The sequence below is a fragment of the Crocodylus siamensis genome, chromosome 5 (genome assembly GCF_052110815.1).
Source record: "Crocodylus siamensis isolate JL-2025a chromosome 5, ASM5211081v1, whole genome shotgun sequence".
NCBI classification, from domain to species: domain Eukaryota; kingdom Metazoa; phylum Chordata; order Crocodylia; family Crocodylidae; genus Crocodylus; species Crocodylus siamensis.
The window spans coordinates 175558541-175581855 of NC_143399.1; the positions used below are offsets into that span (position 1 = coordinate 175558541).

At 41.6% G+C, this 23315-nt stretch overlaps 1 protein-coding gene across 4 annotated transcripts in view; it reads right to left on the minus strand.

Annotated features, from left to right (window-relative positions):
• Positions 1-3968: 3968 nt before the first annotated feature.
• Positions 3969-23315, minus strand: part of ST8SIA6 (ST8 alpha-N-acetyl-neuraminide alpha-2,8-sialyltransferase 6) — an 81485-nt gene continuing 62138 nt past the window's right edge. For 2 of the 4 annotated variants that reach the window (XM_090047225.1, XM_090047227.1), the window contains 3 exons: positions 21478-21570; positions 19354-19826; positions 3969-10911 (listed from right to left, as the gene is read on the minus strand). In XM_090047225.1, coding sequence (XP_089903351.1) covers positions 19364-19826; positions 21478-21570 — 556 coding nt within the window. In that variant the 3' untranslated portion in view covers positions 3969-10911; positions 19354-19363. The remainder of the gene's footprint in view (positions 10912-19353; positions 19827-21477; positions 21571-23315) is intronic. The other 2 variants (XR_016442325.1, XM_090047226.1) reach the window with 2 other exon arrangements.

Here is a 23315-nt window from a genome sequence, read left to right on the forward strand (position 1 = left end):
ATTGATTTCAACATTGGAGGTTGCAGTTCTTCAAAGACTCCCTTTACACCAGGGGTGGGCAATTATTTTGGGGGGAGGGCTGCTTACTGAATTTTGGCAAGCCATCAAGGACTGCATTCCAGGAGCAGATAAATATTAATTTTCTAAATTTTTTAGGGGCCCCGCGGGCTGGATAGAATGGCCTAGCAGGCTGCATGCAGCCATGGGCTGCATTTTGCCCACCCCCTGCTTTACACTGTCTTTCTCTAAGGTCCCTGACAGATGTTCAGTTAAAGGTACAATGGGATCTGATCTGTGATTCCTAAGTCACACCTCCTGCCATACCATCGTACCGTTGCTAGTGCAGGGAGAACTTGGGATCACAATATGTGTGGTGTGTGTGCTGTGTGTGTAGGGTAGGGTGTGGGGTAGGATGTGGGAGGGTTGTGAGGGGGTGTGGCTGTGTGTGGGGGGCATAGGGTACGTTGGGGTATGTATATGTGGGGGGTTGTGGGGACTGCGTGTGGGTCTGAGGGAGGTTAGGGGTGTGTTGGGACTATTATAACTTATATCTTTTAGTTCTGGTGGCTCTGTGCAGACTCCAAAATGAATAACATCCTTCTGTCAAACACTTCCTCCACTATTCCTCATTTAAAAACAATGGATTCATACTTCTGAGAGCTGGGGTGTCACTGAGAGTCTTCCTTTGGAAATTTCTTATTACATCTCTTTTGTTCTTTGTGCCCAAAAGCCTGAGTTGTAAGACATTGCTGCTGTATCTGCAATACTCTTACTGTTTGTGACTAGTTGGTTGCAGAGTGATTGCCAGATGGCTGGCAACTGTAAACAGCTGTGAATAAAATTAAGCATCTGGAGTAGGGTTTTTCACCTGTGAGTTTTACATTGCAATCACACACAGAGTGCAGAAAGTAATTGCAGCTAAAATTATTGATAGATCACATTGTGGTGTCTCCTTCAACCTTTAAAATCCACCACCTACTGTTTGAATTTATAAGCAGGGAAGCAGACTACTTGGAGAAACATCCAAGATGCAACCCATAGGAAACTCAGTTACAGAGGCTGCTTACAAAGCTCAGTTATATCAATAATGGTAAAATTGGGAGACTCAAGAAAGACATGTTTTACTTAAAATGTGAAATGCAAACCATGTCCATCCTAAATCCATCCTATACAACTAGGTACTCCTGGGAAGAGAGATGTTATTTGGGTCTAAAACTGACACATTTCTTGAGGTGCTTGAGGTTCTTTTTTTTTTGCCTAATTAAAGATCTATTGAAATATCTGATGAAGACATTTTACGACATGATGAGAGTAAAGCTAATAATATGGTTGATGGTAGTCAAGTACTGGAAGAGGCTACCTCGAGGAACTGTGGAATCTCCATCCTTGGAAATTTTCCAAAGCAGATTGGACAGACGCTTGGCTGGATGATTTAGTCAGGGATGATCCTGTCTCAAACAGGCTAGACTAGACAACCTTGCAACGCTTCTCCAGCCCTGCCAGGAGTACACGGACGCAGCTGGGCACCTGGGCAAAGTGCAAACTGCAACCTACTGTTTGCAATCACAAACATATAGCTGCCAGCAGCAGCTGCTTTTTTTCCCCACACTCCCACCAGAGGCAGTTGTCCCTATTGCTTTTGCCTCATTATTATACTACTGAGCCATTTTCCCTATGGTCCTACGTTATCACAGGCATTAACAACCAGCATTTCCTTACTAGTCGTCATGTGGCAGAATATGAATTCTGTATGAATACTGTTTTGTATCCCTCCTATGAGGGAGTAGAGGCCATAGTCCTAATTTAGCCCTAAATTGCCTTGGATGCAATAGAGCTATTTGCTTTAAGGTCTTCTCCTTATATAACTGCTATTTGAATCAAGTGTAGAGTCATATGCATAATAAGGTTTCATCATGTTTCAGTCCCATGTACATACTCAAACTGGGTTTTAATTGTGATAGAGCAATACACCCAGTAACCAGGTGACTCAGTTCAGTAATTTTTATAGGGCATGTGGGACCTTAGTCTCTTATTTCATTCCTTTCAGATGCAGACTAAACAAAAGAGCAAAACAAAATTGAGCTTGTTTATATGGTCAAGCTCAATTTCACAGAGATGAGGCAGAAACTTTTGTTTATGAACTGAGATGCTGAGGGTATAGCCAAGTCTGTGGGGAAACTTATTGACAGACCCTAAATCTCCTCTGAGGACACTACAGATATCTCCTACCCCAGGATCTGGATTAATAATCCATCAAATTTCATTCCTAGTATGGAAGTATTTGCAGGAAAAGGTCTGAATTAGCAAGCAGCATTGCATTTGAAACTATGCTGGAAGGTCACTGCAGCTGAGAAACTGACATTTTCACTTTGGAATATTTGGCAATGATTTGACAACAGCATAGCTAATAACATACCCCATGCTGCTCTTATATTTCCAAATTAGTGTGTGATATCTCTAGTCAAATGGCATCTCATCAGATAAACATCTGAGTTAGCTACGCTCATTCTAAAGTGCTTCTCTCATGGTGGAGTGAGCATTTGGTTTAGCAATAAGCAATTTGCTTATTGGGACCCGTTAGACTACCTCTACTTCTCATGTGTGCAACTTCAGCTGTTTGCCTAACGAACAAAAGAAATTATTTGGTCTTGATCACCTCTCAGACTGATACAATGTAGAAAAGCACAGCCCCATGGGATATAATTTGGTGGGTTCTATGGCCAAATATAATTCTTTTCCCCCCGTTCTCTGGTCTGACTGAAATGTCTTTTGGCAATTGCAGTTCAGTCCCTAGAGGGCCCTACAGGATAAACAGTCCACATCAAAAAGCTACCACATACATGTATTTGACAAGATAGCTTCTATTTGGAGAGTGCTCACAGTAAGTAGCATAGAAGCTAAATTACCTTCTATTCCTTTTGAGTGAGAAGCAAATCAATTTAGGGCAAGTGACCCCTCCAGAATACATCCACTGGAAGTTATTAAAGGTTGTGTGAGCTTAGAGTTACTGTACCCTACATATAGGTAGAGCATACTATACTAATATAGTATATTACCTTCCCATGCGATTATAAACAACTCTATTAAAAATCCATGCTATTTTTGTACTTCCTACTGAAAACCTTCAAATGAGACGTTCATGTCATATTTTCAAGTAATCATTGTTTTGAAAGTCTTTAACCTTTCCCTTATTTTTAAAAAGAGAAAACCAGTACCAGTTTAACTGTTTCAAACGTTTTTCTTTAATTAAGCCACTATAATAAAAAAAAATCCTAAGTCATTAAAAAAACCAAAAGCAGTAAACAGCAGAAAATATTGTATGTGGTCTGAAATTGCTATCAAGGGTGGATCATAACTTCTCATTGTCTTCAAGCAGAGCCAAATTTTATATATGTTCCCTGTAGTAGTGGATTTGGTTGGCCTTCTGGCCTGCTCGTCTAGGAAAACAGACAGAGACCAGAAGTGCTGACACTGCTTATTTCAGTTGCATGTTCTGAGATAAGGAATCCTGCATGCCTTGTTTTGTCTTAATATATTACCCTGTGCAGGGATGTTTTCTTTAAGTAAACTGCCTGTTTGTCTCTGTGTGATTTACTATTGTTTTGTTTCTCCAAGGTCGTATTTTTTCTCTTTCTCTGTCTTAAATATAAATATGCTTGTAAACTTATAGAGTTTGAGAAATCCTTTAAAACAGACAAGTGGGTGATTCCCTTTGCTGTATGGAATTTGCCCTGTGATCACAGTACAGCTCTAAATAAAGAAAAGCTGGCTCTGTCAGTTCTGATTCAACCACAACGCGAAGTTTGATTTCTTCCACATCCCTAAACGTACAACTGGTTAATAACCCTGTTGTGAAGATGAAAGTGTAATGCCACATTAACTTACTGCACCACAAAACTTCTTGTCATAAAGTATATTTTAATAGCCAAGCCTTAAATATACGAAAAGCCACTCAGATATGTCTAATAAGTTTTTATTTCCAAACAGAGTTTGCAAAAATATTCCATTACAACAGGTAACAGGTGCAGTGTCCTAAATATGCATCAGAACAATGAAACCATGCATCCTTTTACATTAAATCAGTAGGCACTTAAAAACATAAAACAAAGTATAAATTAAATAAGCTAATCAATATCTCAATAATACATCTTCATCTGGGTTTTCTGCAATAAAAACACAGAAAGTGCATTGCAATAAAAATACAGTGGCATTGCATGCCTCCTAAATCCTGCAAAGACGTTTATACAGTTTACTGTGCACATCCTAAACACAGGTGGGAGCAGACAATATCAAGTTTATATTTGAAAGCATAAACAGATCTAGTGAATGTAGATTTTTTTTAAGAGACCTTTTTAAAATAACAGTTGCAGAGCTTACACTATCAGCATTATTTGGTGTTATGTTCATGGAATGCAGTTATAACAGCTCAAAAATGTGTCATAACTGCTATGATATTCACCTACAAAGGAAACAGAATAAAAATGAATTTAAATAATACTCATTTCTAGAATCTCCCTATTTTATTTACTGCACTTGACTTCAATCAATCCATCAAATAAACTAACATGAAAATAGAAATGGTCTGTAAAATCCTGCTAACTCCTTGATTTGCCCCAGTTCAGGTGATTGGTATCTGTCATTTTTTTTTGCAACTGTCTGTGGGCATAATTAATATCACCAATATGCCTAGCTACCTGAAATATACAATCAGTTAGCTGGCTTTCAAAAGAACAGATCCTGCAACTTGATCTCCCCCCAGATTCACTTCTGTCCCTGCACCTAAATGATTCAGTTTAAAAAGTGCTTTAAGAAAAGACAGGGGTATTTTTAAGGAACTCACCCATAATTTAGTGAAAGAGCTGAGCTGAGAAGCCTGGCAGGCTGCTTCCTTACAGCCTTGCTGTGAGGAATCTGTCCCTGACAGGCACTGAACTGAAGAAAAAGGATAAAAAGCCAGCAATCTTGTATTTAAGAATATCCTTCCATAGTCATCAGTACTACTCATTCCTATATCTTTTCTTCAGGATTCTATGAAATAATAGTTAGATTATTAAACACTTTCATCACTTCAAAAATAATTCTCTCTCTCACTGCAGAAAAACACCATTACCTTCCTCCAACATAAAACATACTCAACATATCTGCCATCACACTGCCAAAGCTGCATAACATTTCCACACTGGAAGAAAGAGTTATCTATTACTTGACACCACAATGAGGAATCTGTTCCTGCTGGGACTTAACTGAACCACCAGACTACAAAAGAGAAGCTCTAACATTTAAGCCAAAGAAACAGAGTTGTACTGTATTAATCTTTGCCAACACATGTCACATGGTAGCATCTTAGAATAGGAAATAGCTATGGGCTGTGTCATTTCTAGTAGCAAATGTTGACTTCATAAAAGGAGACCACTCAGTACAGTAAGAGCCTTCCTTGACAGGAGACTTGAAAATGAAAGAGACTGTCCTCAATCTAGAGCTGAAGCATTGTAAATTCAAGTGTTACCTGACTATGATCTCCTCAAGCTAAGAGCTGTCAACTTCAGACCTAAGGAGACTACTGCACAAGAATATAATGATGTGAAGCAAGCATACACCAGCAATCAGAGTCCTTAAAACAAAAGCAAGTTGATTTGGAAGGATGGATACACACTTATGCATGAGGGTAACCATATTCAAGTAAAGTCCCATTGAGCTCATGTTTACAACTGCACTCATGGGTTTCATGTTAATATTAGTGATAGAGCAGCGAGAGGTCATCAAGTCAAAAACTGCTTTTAAAGAGTTTTATAAACGTTAAGTGCTACAGAAGACCAGACCCTGCTAGAATTCTCTTTACAGGGAGTTCAACAGAGGGACAAGACCTAAATGACAGTAATACCAGGCATGTGTACACATCCTTAATAGGTGCATAGGCCTTTTCCCTTCTTAAGAGATTAAAACATTTTTAGGACGGGAAGCGACTGCTAGAGCACCTAGTGAGACCTCTGTACCGAGGCTACAGAATTTCAATGTGACTGAATCATATAATTATTTCAAGCTTATTGTATAAACAGAAGGAGATGAGCATGTCAGGTAGTACTTAGCTTGGAGAAATATGATTAAATCCTCTGAACATTTTGGGGATGCTTATTTATGGGTCTGGTTTGAGACCCTGAGGTTGAACAGGCCTACTGAACAAGCTGTTTTGTAGTTGCATATTCTATGCTGCCTGAAACAATGTACTGTTGCTGAACTGTGACATATACTTAAAACCAATGTTTCTATTTATAGTTGTCATTTCTGGACCTACTGATGGTGGGCAGTTTGCTAAACAAGATACCTAGGTTGGCATAAGCATGCCCTCTCCAAGTTTATAACCAAGCAATATCAGATTTGTTCTGATACTGGTTTGACAATCATACAAAATAACTGGTGGATACGAAATTGAAATGTATAATAGTTAAATACTGAGTGGAAGCTGAAAGTGATAAGCTTCTTTTAGCATTGAGTCCTACTGGGAAACAAACCATTAAATGCAGAAAAACAAAGAGACAAAAGCAGACAGGAAGGATTTAAACTGATGATATTGCAAGTCAGTCATTAGCAAGGGCATCGTCAGCCTTCACCTCCGAGGCACACTTTGGGATTGTTAGCATGCTCCTAATAATATTTTTATTTTTAGAAATCTAATATGCTTACTCTGCCAAAGTGACAAATGAAAGATATCATAGATGTATCCCTGCTCAAAACACTGGCACCTGATTGTCTTTGTCACTGTCCTGGGCACACACTGTCATGACATCCATATCAGCAGAGCTATGACCAGTGCAGATGACTGCTGGATGGATCATCATTTGATACATTCCACCGTGTTCATTTGTATCACCCCAAAATGATGTAAACAAAAGAAGCAATCAAAGAGGTTCAATACTGAGTGCTTTAAAGAGCGTGCTAAGAGCAATCATCTCCAGCAGTGCTTCAGTGAGAAACTTTGACCTCCCTGATGATCTTAACACTACTGATCCGCACGGGGGTGTTCCCTGTTAATTAAGGGTCAGCCTGCACTCTTGCAGCTGTGACTCCATGCAGTCAGCTTAGCCTATGTCTTCTTAAAGGGACAGGAGCCTCCTGCCACCCCATTGTAATCCCCTCTCCTCCCTTTCCATTATAACTGAGTAACAGGATTTGGGTCTCTTGTTACACCTCCATCTCAACTGGGAGGACAGAAGAATGAATGCTAGCATTCTGGCTCAAGCCCACACCACCAGCACTGAAGCCAGGTTTATGTTCTACTAGGTCCATTGGATGAGTTGTGTCATAATGGTGCCTGGCAATAGGTTCTCAACTCGCAATGGTCACCACTCCAGAGGTGGGCAAAAGAAGAAACTCAAGAAGGCCAATTAGAAGGCCAAGCTGAAGAAATACAATGTTGACCTCAATACCTGGGACACTCGAGCACTGAATTGTCCCCTAACTTCTTCTGGAAGACTCCTTGTATCCAGGGAGCCTAGCCACCACCATAAACTCCGCTTTCTCCCTTGACATACTATAGCATTTGAAAACCAACAGACATAAAAATGATTGCTGCAAATATTATGTAACAATAAGCGCCAGGCCATTTTTAACCTGCATTTCAGAGTATCTAATCAAAACTGCTTTTAGCTTAGACTTGTGAAAGTGTTATAAACATTTCACAGCCCAAATGCAAAATGTATTTATTCACTACTAACCAAGTGGTGATGAAACAATATTTTGCTCAGCTATTCACTACAGTGACTGCAATTTTTAAGTCTGAGTCAGCTAACTGGACTTAATTATATATAAGCCTGAATAGTAGTTTCCACAAAATGTATTGTATACAAGTTAATGTGAAGAAACAGGCACAAAGTATGTTGCAAAAGGGCAAAGTAAAATTAGCACATGACCTGTCTTATTATAAATTAGAAGCTAATACAAATAAAATCAATTCACCCATTAACTTTGGGGTTCAGCGTATTAAAAAAATTAAAACAGGTCATTAAAGTAAGACCTATGCTACATATTTATACTATTGAGAATTAGAGATTTGTAGTTTCTGTGCGACCAATTTGGGACAATCCAATTGTATACTCTTCATGACTAGGGACAGACATTACACATAAACTGGTTTAAGTGATCAGAAACTGGTTTAAACTTGTAACAGGAGAAATGTTTAGTGCACATAAACCAGTTTGAAAATGGCTGAAACTGGTTTGAGATAAACCTGGTTGAATGTTGTATCAGACCTAAGTGATTTGGGTCAAACCAGTTTATGCAGTGTCTATAACCAGACCACTTGCTGGTTTAAGATAACCCAGACTCCCACAGCATCCCAGCATACTCTTCACTGTGCACAGGTGTTAGTGATATGGGGGCAAAGGACAACACTAGAGGAGTGATTCTGATTATGTTCAGCTGAGATCCCCAGATGTCCTAACACTTATATTGGCTAACTAGAAGTCAGACAGTTGGAGGAAAAAAATTAAGAGGATGACAGATTGTGCAGTGGGTTTTCTTGGCTGACAGGCTTACCCTGTAGGTCTGTCTGAGGGAGCTGTTCATACAAATGCATTCATCTTTATTTCCATTAGTATTTATGAAGACTGAGAGTGAATTATGGGTTTTGTAAACATCTCTCCCAGGCTGAGCTCCAACAGATGCAGTCAAGCAGGAAATGCAGCATAAAAGGAGTTTTATATGCTGGAGTGGGGCTGGGGAAAAGATGGAAACATGTTCCACTAGGGCTCTTCCTGCTCAAAAGCACTCTGAAGGAATGTGTTGTGGCTCAGAAAGACAACAGATGTTGGGTCTGTGTGGAAGGTGGGGTCAGAGAGAGGTGCTACATGACCTACTCTTATCCAGGATCACCCCTATGCATTTCAAAGGCATAAACTGAGGATCCTGACTAAACACAGGTGATGTGTGTGTGTGTTTGTCTGTGTGATGTTTGTGAGAATCTAGAATCCAGTGTTATGGGATTCGAGAAGGTTAAGTCTCTGTTTCACACCTTGCTTCACTGCTTTTGGATATAGGCTTGTAATAAACATAGGAATCACACAATTCTGTTTCAGTAGCCTCATTGAAGCTTATAGGCCATTCACACATTTGTGGGTGGCAGATTAGGGCCCTAAAGGAATCTTTTTTAATAGACTTTTGCAACAAATTGACCGTTCTGCTGAGAAACAGACATGGACAGAAAAGATGAGGCTTGCATGTTTATTGAACCTGATCCTTCCATCATCCCCACTGAGATTAATAATAGTTCTAAATGTGGCTTGACCAGCAGGACTAGAACCACAACAATTAATGAATATTTTAAGGGGAAATATTTTATTATAATTAAAACAGCTCCTATGATCAGAATGAAAAATATCTGAACAGTGTGAACATATGCTTTAAAAGAGATAGTTCAAAAGAGCATTTTTATGTTCAATGCATTTAAACAGTCTTTTCCCAATACTCTGTTATCAGCTGTGCTCAGTGAATGGAATAGCTACTGTTCTTTAGTTTAATGTATAGTATAGAATTAGTGTTACATGGAAATGAATTAGAGGAAACACCCAATACTGACCTACATTAACAAAATAAGGGAAAAATATCTCTTTGATTTGATCATTAAACACTCCCCAAGGGGTCACTGAGACTCTGCTGGTAACAGAAACTGGTTATTACATTTCTCTTTTCTGAACTGAAACTTGTGACTATACAGCCTTCCTGTAAATCAAACATGTAGAAACAAGGGCCCAGCCCAACTCCTGTTAATGTCAACAGGCCTTGTTACTCCTTTTCTGGCTCCTACTTTTTTATTTATTAGCAGATTGGGACTGTATAATGGCCACAAGGAAAGAATTCCTTAAGCAAAGGATCTTCATGAGATGAGCTAAGTAACTATCCACACTCCACTCCACTGCAGTGCATGGACCAGGGGATGGAGCCAGACACAGGAGGAGCTTTTGTGGTGGTATTAGTAGAATCCCCCAGATGTCCTACTGTATTATGTTTTAGGCCAGACGCTGGACATCAGTCACCAGAAAAATAAATGTAGAGATATGTGAGAGTGGGCAATTGGTTTTTTGGGGTTTTTTGGGTGTGTCAAGTGAGTGTCATCTACAGTCAGAGATGCAGATTGGGGCAAAGGAGGAACATGGGCAAACAAGGAATGCCCACAGAGCTATACCCTGCTAAGATGCTGGGAGATATAGCATGGAAACTAACCCATTGTTCTCACAAGGAGTTGAACTGGACCCTGAACAAACAAATAATGTTTTAAAAAAAATCTCTGATCTTTGATCTTGCAAACACTTATGTACACACACAACCTTATGCAGCTGAGCAGTCTCAGTCCTTGGGACTACCCATAGTGTAGAAATCAAACTAATTCAAAATTAACACACTATTTCAGTGCAACTACGAAACTAGTAAAACTACCTCACTTCCTTAATGTGCTACATAAGTGCTGTTTCCTCATGTAGATAAGTGCTAAATGTTTGCAAGGTCAAACCCTTAGAAAAAGTTCATTGCTGAGGACAGCACATGAAACTAAATCCAACATTTTTTTTCAATTTCATGTGAAAATAGCAATCCTTATGTCAAAATATCTCAATATTATAACAAATTAACACACAAAACAGTATGACTGTCACATACTGCTGTCACTCTGAGATTGTGCTTTAACTTGAACCAATAATCAAGGGGTTTGAAAATGTTCTCAGATAATTTTATCTACATAAAATGTGACTGAAAATTGAAAAATGTAACAATCGCTATGTCAAAAAATCATTTCCTTTCCCCTTAAATGTAAAATATTTCTGAATTATTCTAGTGCAGTTTAAGGCTCACAAAACAACATCAGATCAAATCCAACATCAAACTGCTGAGATCTACACAAATTCTCTCCTTAGGAATCATCTCCTGAAATTAAAACAATAAAATGTGTTACCACTGATTCTTGTGTATGATAATCGAACACCATATGTATTTAGAATAAGCCATTTTTAGGTATAATAATTTAACCTGTATTTATGTGTTCTGCTTCTCCCATATGTGTTCAGCTGCATTTCAGAATGAACTCTCTTCCACACATTTGTTACACAGTATCATAGGCTCATAGACTTCTTAGGAGTGAAATGGACAGATAATGAGTTATGTAATTCAAACATCTACTCCTTTTATGGTAAGACACTTACTAGAATGTCTAGTAATTGGTATGTCTGACAGGATTGCCTAAACTACAGCTTGCCATCTCACCCAGCTATTACAAATCAGATATGAATCAAGCAGCATCAGCCTGATCAATATTTGGATGGTATACATCCACTGATACTCAAAAATAAGTGTGTTCCTGTATGAAATATTTTAACTTGTTTCTCCAAGAGGAATTAAATGTCTAGCAAGCACTTCATTTCTACTGCAGGTTTGTTCCATCCCTATGCCAATCTTGGTTACAAGAAAATCCATTGTAAATACAATTTTGTTTCAGTTTAAAAATCTGAAATACTGGGAGGCTTCCTAACTAGATAAAAGCCACTTCTCTTCCTGTGGTTTGTTATTTCCAGTATATCGCTGAGTTAGGATAACACTTGTGCATGTTTTATCTTAGATCCTGGATCTAGTTCCATTCAGTTCAACAGGATTGCTCATCAGCCAAAAGTTGAATTGCTATGTTAGCTGGGGACCCATATCAAGAAGGCAGTTCTGTCAAAATTGTTCACATCTATTTATTGTAAGCCAGGTCCATAGGAAGTAAAGAACACATATGGGCCTGAATGATGGGAGCCCAAGGTCGTTCCAATTTTTAGGCTGTGGTCTCATTATGGACAAGTCTGTACTCCATACCTTTTGCAGCTCGAGCAAGCTTGTCCTAGAGCATGGGAGTCCTAGGAGACTACAAATCCTATGTCTGTACACCACCAGTATAAGCAACAGAGCCCCACTTGCTGGCAGCTTTCATTATAAGCTAACGCAGCAACTGCATTAGCAGTGGTTTGGTGTAGTTTCATGTTCTCTGGCATGAACCCACCAATAGAGGGGGACAAGGAGTCACACACTGAGCACTTCTGAAAATCTTGCCCTGTTTGCAAACACCTGCTTTTGGGTTAGGTATGTAATTTTTAGCCTCCTAGGTTACAACAGATAAGACTGCAAATCTTCTGTTCCTTCAAGTCAGATCAAACCATACATTTCAACAGCAATAACTGCTAAAATTGAAAGCCTCTAGAGAATTTGCTATAGTCTTTTCAGGCTTGTCTGGAAAATTATATGGCTTTGTGTCTTTCTGTCAAAAATAGCTGTCTTTGAACCATCTAACAGGAGTTGAAAAGCACAGGCCCATTTTCTTCTGTATACAATCCCCACAGACCTGAATACCAAACTGAGGCTCAGCCAAAGGCATATTCAGCACTAAACTTCCAGCTGGCCCAACCTATTTCCACACAGGCTATACTTGCATCCCCTATGCCCACTGTCTGCCTCTTTGACTGGCGCTAAGGTCTGTTGTTCTGATCAACCCCATCTCCTTCCCCTGCCCCTCCCCTCAGATTGGCAGCCCAGTTGTACTGCTCTGTTTGGCTATTTGTCTTCCCTTCTAACTCTGCAGTGGCTCAGTCCTCCTTAGCCTCTGTCAACCCACCCCTCTGAGCTGCAGCTTAAAGCTGCTGTGCCAGCTGTCACTCCAGCCTGCCTGCAGCCTCCCTGCTGTCTCTTTCCAGCAGGCAGACAGTATTTTCAGTGGAACAAGGCTTCGGGCCAATAGGGTTTTTGCCAGCCTCATTAATTTATAATTTCACAATTTTTCTTTAAACAGATTCTTCTTCCTCCTGATACTTTTAAATATGAAAATGGGCCATGATTCCCCTTGAGCTTATATTTATTGGAAGTCAAAAGAAGTTATTCTTCTGCTTTATTTAGCACTCACCTGGAGTAGTGTGTCCAGCTCTGGAACACATGCTTCAAAAAGGATTGAAAAAAATATGAAAAATTCCAACAGAAAAAAAGAGAGCCAAGGAAAGCATAACTTATGAGGAAAGGCTGAAAGAACTAGGGTTATTTAGTTTGGTGAAGAGAAGACTAAGAGGGGATTTGCTAATAGTCTTCAAGTATCTGAAGGGTGATTATAGAGAGGTCTTATGCCTGTGGCCATTGGAGACAGGACTACAAGAAATGGCCTTAAGCTGCAGAAGAGGAAATTTAGGTTGGAAATTAAGAGGACCTTTCTGACTATGGCAGTGGTCAAATATTGGAAGAAGTTGTGGAAGCTCCATCCCTAGAAAATTTCAAGAGCATGTTAGACAAATGCTTGACTTGGATGGCTTGGTCAAGGATGCTTCTGCCTTAAGGAGAGAGCTAGATTAGATGAACTTGTGAGGTCCCTTCCCCTCTACTTTCCTATGATCCTTTGAATTGCTGGAAGATGGTGTATTTCTATTGAAGTCAGTAGTTCCATGCCCAAATACACTACTTGAAGACTTGCCTATTGTATGTAGGATGATTTTAAACTTTTCTTCTGAGTGAATTAAATGACAATGCAGATGTTAAACTTAGGGTAAGCTGTCCTCCTAAGCTAGGCTATTGCTAGGGTATTTCTGACAAGAACTCAGTAATTCCAGCTAGTAATTCCTTCTCTCCAAAAAGCCAGTTCAAACCCCCAGCTGGCTAGGGTGGAGCTTATAAGCCATCTCTGCCTAGGTGAAATCATCAGTAATGCTCCAGTTCTGTCACTGTTATTTTTAGTAAATATCATGATAGAAGAGTAGGGAAAATAAAAGCAATACTCACAGGAAGCTTATCTGGCATGTCTACTGCATGCTCACAATAGCTAAACAACAACTTGAGCATATGTATTTCCCTACCAAGAGCACTTCCTCCTGGGAATCATAGTTTGGAGGCCTAATATCCCCATTTTTTCATATAAACAAACACCCCTGGCTGAACTACATCTCCCATAATTCTATGCATTCTCTCTTCTGGCTGAGTTTATTCTAAGAGTCAGAGTTCCTTCAAATTTGTGGTTTCCAAAACCTCAGGACTGCTGTGGTTCATGAGGTATTAGTTGCCATCTCCCTGCAGGGTTTCAACCCCTGCTAAAAGGGAATGGGATACGATTGTCAGAGTCCATACAAGTCAGCAAAGCAGTTCTTATCTCCCATTAGCAGAGACATTGGTCCACAGAGCGCACATTGAGGGCAAGGTTATTCCTGATGCTTTTACGTATGCTCAGTGTGGGAAGACAGTATAAGGAACCTCCCTCCCCATCTCTTCCCACTGCCCATGCATTCAGGAGAGTTGCACAGACCCAATCCTTATGTTTACCAGAAAGTAGGAAAGTGAAAATATTTAATCTTTAAAAAGGCCATTTCCAATTAAAACATCCATTTAAAGCTTTCACCCATTTCTAATAGTTTATAGTCCTGTAAGCAGAATGAATTTTAATAAAAGTGTTTCATTCCTTTTCCTTTGAGGGTTAGGGTTTTTTTTGTTTGTTTTTTTTAAATATAGATCATTAACTAAAAACATTCAATCCTTGGGCACTGCTATTTATCCCTATGATTAGAGTTTGTAGCTTATTCTGCAAATCTGGCCGCAGAAGCAGTTTTCAAACTGCCAAATACAGACTGCATTTAATTAACCCATACATATGTTTAAGCATTTTTGTAGCTACTGTGTGTTCTAGTCTGGATGAAAAATTTATAAGTGGCTGCCTGTTTACATTCTTAGCTGGTGTAGTTACTATAATTAAAATTATATGGTACAGTTACAGTGATTAATATTATATGAAGAGTAAGCACAGTGGAAACTGCAGGATGTAAATGACTAGCTACTATGCATGTTGTTAAGAAATTCATTATACATTTCTAAACATTTCCTATACACTGTAATTTTTACAGTAAAAAAGGAGAGCCCAGCAATAGATAAGTGTACATGCTCATGTGTATACTCCTCCTCAGTCTAGAATTATATTACATAACATTATGTGTAAGAAGCAATTCTCATTCTGTTTTATTCTCTTGAACACTGAGAAAGCTGAAGGAGAAGAACATTTGCAAGTCTGGTTTGGCCTAGCAGCCTGAAAGTTTAAAAGTGCCAATTTAGGAACAAACTGGGAAATATATATTTGAAAGCTTGTTTTCTAAATAGCATCAAAAACTATTTTGAAATGCATTTCACAGTGTAGCCAGAAGAAAAGTTGCTTATTATCTTCTGCACCTAGATTGCTGGGTTGAGTTTGCAGCAGATTTTCTTTATACAACTTGAAAGATATACCAGTATATTCTATCAGCCTAATTAAAATACTGTATTTTATTATACAGGGTCTTATTATAATTCATTTAATGTCTCATTCCCTGAAAATCCTATTTCTGTGGAAAATGAACCTGATTAAGATACTCTGAGCTGGGGATTTTGATTTAGTTGAAAAATAAATCTACATCCATGTAGGTAGGTTTTGTTCGGACAACAGATCAGATGAATCTTGGAATTAAACATAATCCTTTCATAGGCATCTGTAACCTGCATTTAGGAAACTGGCTCAAGGACCGGGCCAGATTTTATGCTGAGGCTCTTAGATAACTGCATCACCCAGTCACCATCTCAGGATTAGAAGTTTCACCTCTAACCCCTGACGTTTACTGCTGGAAGTCCCTCCATTCTGGAAGTCCCAGAAATATTCCTTTTGGGAGGGGAGGGTTGCCGTCTTGGAACCAGAAACGCCGCCCCCCCCCCGCCAAATCATACAGTAAAAGTTAAACACCTACTATAACAGTTTAATTTATTTTAAAAATGTATTTTTGTCATGATTTGTGTTTGTGTAATATATATACAGGTGAGTGCATAATAACTCAGAAATAAAGTCTTACTCTTGTATATTTTGTGTGTGTGTGTGTGTGTGTGTGTATGGTAGGGTGTGTGTGTATGGTGGGGCAATAGGGTGTTGGGGGTGTGATTATGTGGGGAGGTTGTGGGGGCAGGGTGTGGGTATGTGGCTTTTGTGGAGTGTGAGGGACTGTGGTGGGATGTGGGGATCCCTTCACCATCCCCCCTGCATAGCACACAGCCCCCTCTGGCTACAGCAGAAGCAGCAGCAGGTGGGGGTGCTCGGGGCACTTGTGCTGGGCACAGGTGCTGCTGCCCAACGGCATGCAGCTCTGGCCAGTGCTGCACATGGGGGTGAGAAGCAGAGCTGAGCCAGGCCGCCTCTATTGCAGGGGCTCCACACAGCGCATGTGCAGCCCCCAGCACTTACGCAGCACTGGGAAAGCCCTAGATGTTGGAGCCAGTTGCCTTCCCTGCCATGCAGGTCCTCGGACTTTGAGAGGAAGCAGCAGGCAGAGCTCCCCTCCACTTCTAACAGAGTCCCTGGACCTGCACAGCAGGGCTGGGGAAAGCAGCCAGCTCCAGCTTGTCGGGCTCTCCCATTGCCCATCAAGTGCCGAGGATTTCAGGTGTGCCGCATGGAGCCCCCGCTATAGAGGAGGCCTGTCTGGGCTTTGCTTCTCGGCCCCATATGCAGCACTGGCCGGAGCAGGGCCTGTGCCAGGCACAAATGTCCTGAGTGCCCCTACCTGCTAGTGCTCCTGCTGCTGCCTGCAGGGGCTGTCTACCATTTGGGGGGGGATATGTGGGGGAGGTCCCCACATCCTGCCATGATCCTTCATACCCACACCCTGTCCACTCAAGCTCTGTGCTCCCACCGCCCCACTGGGTGCAGGATCTGCCCTGCCACCAGCCCCATCCTCACACTCCCTGCCCTCACCCAACTGCAGCTCTGCCCTGCCTCTACTCCTGCCACTTCCCTACCTGCTGCCCAGAGCAAGTGGGATGCCAGGGAAGCCAAGCAGGTCCCCTGACAGCTGCAGTTGTGGCAGCAGCAGCCTGCCTGGAGGCTGTTTGCTGGCTGGGACACGCCCTTTTGCCCACAAGGGTGGGAGCAAGGTTCAGTAGGGTATGTTGGAGGATGTGTATATATGTGGGCACCTCATTCCCACCCTCATGGACAGGAAGGCTGGGTGGGGTACAATTAATTGGTGGGTGCCCATGGGCTGGATGAAAGTACCTGGAGTGCCAGAAGTGGTTCGCAGGCTGTCTTTTGCCTGCCCCTGAGTTAGACTGATCTTCTTGACCCAACAGACATTAGCTGTTGGATCAGGATAGTGGAGGATTGGCTCCAATTTAGAACCAATCTAGGCTATCAATCAATCTAGAGAGAGGCTGTGTCTTCCCTTGGCTCCTCCTCTCTGTCTTTTATTTCCTGTTGCTGTCCCTGGAGGGGGCGGAGTGGGAAGTAGGGCTATGTGAAATTTCACCAGGTGTTTCATTTCAAAGTGAATTTGAAACAAAACAAAAGGCTTCAAAATGGTTTGAAACTAAACGAGGGCACTCAAAATGTTTTGAAAGTTTTGAAATATTTTGAGTTCCAAAGCTGGGCCTGCCTGGCTTCATTGCCGGTTCCAGGCATCAGGGGCAGCCATCCTGTGTGCACGTTCTGGGGCCCGTGCTCCCTGGGAGGAGACTGGCACAGCCTTGCAGCCCTCCCGGGGGGCGCAGGCCCCTGGATCTGCATGCAGGATGGCAGCAGGCTGCTGTTGCTGCCTGGGACTGGCACTGGGAGCACCCTGCTAGTACCCTGTGCCCAGTGCTGAGAAGATTGCTGCTGCCTATGACCTCAGGCAGCAGCAGCAGCAGCAGCAGTCTCCTGTCATCCCATGTGCAGATCTGGGGGCCCACACTCCTGGGAGGCTTCATGCCCTCAGAAGACTTCATGCCCTCAGAAGGGGCTATGATCCCTGTGTTTTTTTATCTGAATCAGGCAAGAAATGACAAAGTTTTAGGCATTTTCATGATTCCCCATTATAGCCTATGGGCGAAGCACTGAAACTATTTCGCTGTTTCAACGTGTTTCGACCAAACAGAATAGCGCTTCAAAACAAAACGAAACAAAATGATGAAATGAAACACTGTCCCTTTGAAATGGCTAAACAGAAGTCAAAACAAAATGGTGCTGTTTTGCACAGCCCTATCAGGGAGGCAGGAGAGGGAGGTCATTCTGGGGTTTTCTCAGCCCCACTGGAGTGGCAGGGTGGGTAGACTGGAGCCCCACCCCCTCAAGATGAAGGGCTCCAACCTAGTTGCCTTCCCATTCCAGTGGGGCTGAGAAAACTACAGAAATGATCTCCTTCCCCTGCCCGCTCCCCATGCCATTCAGAGACAGCAGCTCAGGTCAGGCTGCTATTGAAGCCAGAGCAGCCAGAAATTAATGAAGTCACTCTGCTTTGGACTGTCTTCATTTGAGCCCTCATAAGATGAGGGTTAATTTGTTGCAGGATTGGAGCTCTGCAGCTGTGCTCTTCCATTTGGGCGTGGCTTTAACGTGCTTTCAAGAGGCCAATTTGTCTGCACCCTATGTCACATTTATTTTTCCCAGATTCTGGGATATTCTGAGGTGCACTTCCCATCTAGGTCAGTGCATCCCAAAGAGCTGCTGTAAATTTTGGTAGTCTCTCCACTGCTGCCAAGAGACTGCTCTACAAATGAATATTACTACAGCATGGATTATTTTAGCCATGCCTCTTCTCTTAAGGAAGGGAAGTTGAAGGGGTCGTTCACTAGCCATATGCCTGCTCAGAACTGGCTGAATTGTCTTAGGGCCTTCTATACTCTCTTGTCTGTACATTTGCACAGGGTAAAAGACTGTACAGGGCTAGGATTTGGCCCTCTCTCAAATGCAGTGTGACCATCTTCAGTAAAACAACCAATTTTAACTAAAACAATATATCGTTTTGGGAAGCCACACCAAACCAAACGTAGAGGAGCATAAGGAAGCAACACATTTTTGGGATGATGGAACATGACTGACAGAGTTATGGCTATCATAATCTGTGACTATCCTGCATATATTTAACAAGCACCTTTTAGAGATCCACAGCATGGAGGAAAAGTAACATATATGACTAACTTTTCAACTTCATTGTACTATGCATTTATTTATTTTTAAAAGTCCTTTCTCCTACTAATTCATGTACATCAGGGGTCAGCAACCTTTTAGCAACAGAGGGCTGAATTAATGTTGCTTAATCCTAGGGCAGACCACCACTTGCAACCCCAGCAGCTGCCACTGTTTCCCCTGTTGTCACTTGCCACTGCTCCCCGCTACCAAAAGTTCTTCCCACTGATTCATGGGCAAGATAAAATCTCTCTGTAGGCTGGATCTAGCCAACAGCCTGTAGATTTTCAACCCCTGATGTAGGTAGCTATCATTGGCTGTTTGGGAGAAAACTGCACGTTTGAGAGATAACAGACCATGCTATTTTGCTTGGTACTTACTTGAACTGAAATGCTTTATGTTTGAAGAATGTGACTTACCTGATTAGTCTCATTCACATTGACCAAACTGCAGCTTCAAAATACCCTTCCCATGAAGCTTGAGAATTTGGTTGTATTCTTTAGGCATTGCATGGAAACCTGGTTTAGGCAGCTGGTTATCATAATAGTGATGGCTGATTGGCACTTGCTCTATGTTTTTTGAGAAAGGCCAGAAGCCATATAACTTCACATTTTCACACAGCTCAACAGCAGCACTAGTGATCATAAAACCAGAAGACAATCGATATGCTTTCACGCCCTTAGTTCTCCAGAACCGGGCAAGGCTTTTCAGGTACCCTGGATGAAAAAATATTGCCCTCTGTTTTGCTCCAAACTCGTGAAGAGTATGGTATACTTTAAAAGAAGCAGCTGTGTTGCTTCTGAAGGAAAATGCTGGCAATAAAAGAAAAGCATTTCCATAAACTGCAATGTTCTGCAGAAATGTCATCGTCTTTGTTTTCAGCTTCTTGTATCTGTCAAATAGAAATGCTTAGTGAATATATCAATTTCAGAGAAGGAAAGGCTGAATGTTGTATGGATATAAAAATGTTACAAGCCAGATCTTCATGGATATCATCTGTGAACACTGTTACTAAATGTATGTCCATAATGCATGTTGGCAGTTTTGCACATGCTGTTATGAAAACCTGGATGTAATATACAATAACAGCAAATTCACTAAATAATTTACTCTGTAATATAAGGATTGCCAAAGCAGATCAGACTCATAACCAACTCATTCAGGATCTGTTCCAGCAATGGTCAAACCCAGGAATTGTAAAGGAAGATGTAGCTAGAACATTTTAAAACATGCATATTGTAACAAACATCTTGATAAAAATTATCCATTACATCTCTACAGTGGTAGCTCTACAAATGAAGGTGCTAATTCTCACTAGATGTATGCATGTGTCTAACTTCACGCATCCAAGTCATCTTAGGGAGTTACAGAATAGTATGCACTGAAATGCTGCAGAATTAGGACTTTGTGAAAAATACTGGTCTGATTTTTCAAGCTAGAGGTCTAGAGCGACCATTGACTTAGTTCTTTTCAGGATCTCTCTTGAAAGTGCAAACACAACAAATGCAGCCCTGTTAATCAAGGCCAAGTTTCAGCCCTCTCCTCCTTCAAAGGCTCTTATCTCTTAATAATCAAATTGTTCAAATGGCTGAATCCCAAACCCTCACTCATTTTCATTTCATTCTTATTCAAGCTCAACTGCTATTAACTTCAGGGAGGGTTTAACTGAAGCAAGATCCAAGGAAAATGTACTAAGACATCATGATTAAACCTGTAAGTAACAATAAATAACTTCAGTAGCTGCCATGAAGCTCTGTCCTTTTGCCAAGTCACTAGGCTAAATTTGCTTTCACTTGCACCTTGGGTAAGTAACCCTGCTGAAGTCAAAGCGCCAAATTCTGGTATATGGCGACAATATATCTCTATTTAAGTCAATAAGTGTTGCATGAACATCAAAGCAGAATTTATTCTGAAGACTGCAGCTGTCTCCCTAGTTCGATGACAAACTCCCTTCTATCAGCTTTCTGCTTACTGTACTGTTTTTGCCTTACTTTTAAATGGAAGCAAACTTAGTAATATATTCAAGGTCCATTTTGTAGATAAGCCCAAGTTATAACAGCTAATGACCCAAAATATAATTTGAGGTACTACATTAATTAGCAAGTCCTTACCAGACTTTTTTGTCAAGTCAGGGAAGACAAAACACTTTAGGAATAACGAAAAGAGAGAGATCAATATAAGCACACGTTTAAAATCCAATGACGAATTTCAGCATATGCTGAAAAACTTTCCAAAAGCATGGCTGTAATGTGATTTTTTTTCAGAGAATGGGCTTGTAATGAGGAGTGCTGCTATTGCCCATAACAAGGAAAATGTGAGTGGGTTTCAAATAGAGGCACTGCTATTCTCTGTATTGTTGCCTCTTTGCTGTCAAAAAAATAGGAGACTAGCTTAATAATTTTGTTTACACCAGTAGATCTTAAAGATCAACCATAAAAACAGTATGAATTCATTGCTAACTCTGATGACATTCCAAAAGGTTTATAACAATGTCAAAAAAATGAAACAATATGACAAAGAAACGAAATTGTAGCAATACTTACTTCTGTGCAATGATGCTTGGATTAACAGTCACAAGATTTGTTTTATTGCCAACATCTTTGCTAATGCTTCCTGTGGTTGGAGGAAGGTTACACCTGAGGTTTAGAAACAGTTATTAAAATAGAATGCCACTGTAAATGTCCTGAAGTGATATACAAATGCATCTACTGATCAATTGTGTGACACATCATCCCCCATAGATTCCTATAAACACTTTACAAATAATAAGTACCTTCTAGCATCTCTGAAAAATTGGTATTTCATCTTTTTGGCTGAGGCACAAAGTCACATTTTCACAAATCAGAGAATGAGTCACTAACAAAGCCAGAAATAACGCAGAAAGCCCCATTTACCAATTTGCTGAATTAATTACTAGACAGTCCTGCCACTCTTTCATACCAAGAGAAAGTACTGTATCTTATCTAAGTTCTCTGATAAAATACAGTGGGGGGCATCTACACGTGCACTTTACTGCAGTTGACTAATTAGCTCCATAGTAAAGCATTGCTGCCTACATGTGCAGTGCTACTAAGTCAGAATAAACTACTTACTCCACTGTAGGGAGAAGTGGATTAAGATTCACTGAGGCCCTGGGCCTGGGCCCCCTCCCCAACCCACACCTTCCCCTGCACCTGCAGGCTGCAGTTGGAGCAGCAGCCGGAGTGGGATGGGCTTGGGGCAAGAGCCATGGCCAACCCCACCCTGCAGGTCCACGCTGGAGCCAGACCCCAGGGCTGGTTGCGCAGGACCCTGTACAACATCGCTCTGTGGCTGGGCAGCATTGGGGGTGCAAAGCTGCTGCCCACTGGGTGCAGGTGGTACAAATCAAGCTCTGGGGGCAACCCCTCACTCTGCCACAGCCGAGTACAGCTGCAGCAGCATGCGGCCAATGTGCAGGATCACGGTTGGGACCTGGCTGTGTTGGCGCTGCCCCACCACTGGCAGGTCCTGTCCACGCACCACACCAGACTCTGCTTCCAGCTGCCAGAGGCTCCGGCTGCTCTCAGGTCTCTGGCACAGTCATGCCCCATCGCGTTATACATAACTGACCCATCTTAGCTGCTGGTTGCATTTGCACCAAGCTGTCCCCCTCTGCCTTCCCCCATCATGCCTGCTCTCCACACATCTAGGGTTCCTGTTTGGCAGTGGCTCCTGGGCCTGGGCCCAGCTGATCTGTGCAATAATCCATCTATGACTGTAGGATAGTACTGCCCAACACAAGTACTATCTTACAGTGCAGTTATTTAGTGTACCGCAACATGCATGTAGACAGTGACAGGGGCTGCCTGGGGCACAGGGGTGCTACAGTATAGGGCTGCCTGCTGCTTAGCCCTGCACTGTAGCACCCTCATGCTCCAGCCAGGCCCCTCTGCAGCATGCTGAGCTGAGGTAGAGCAGCTCCAGGCTGGCACTCTGGCCCCTCCAAGGCCCCCTGGTAGCTGGGCCTATGCCGCTTCAGCATTACGTGCTGCAGTTTTGCATGCATGTGTAACACTGTGCCTGGGAGCAATAAACTCTGGTGCAAACTGTGCCAGAGTTTATTCAGCCATGCTAACTGCATGTGTAGATGTGCCCAGTGTCAGCAATACTGACGATTCAGCTGGCATAGTCAATCAATGGTTGTATCAAGGCAACAATGACAAAGTGCTTTTTAACTACTAAAACACTGGATTCATTAGTAAAAACTAAAGTCTAAACAATAAAAATGGAAAAGGTTCTAGGATGAATTAGGTCTACCAAATGTGCTCTTTAAGAGCCTGCTACACTTAGCCTTAGCATTTCAATTTGTAGATTCATCCCTTCTATCCAGGCTGACTCTCTAACTTCAAAACTGTAAGAA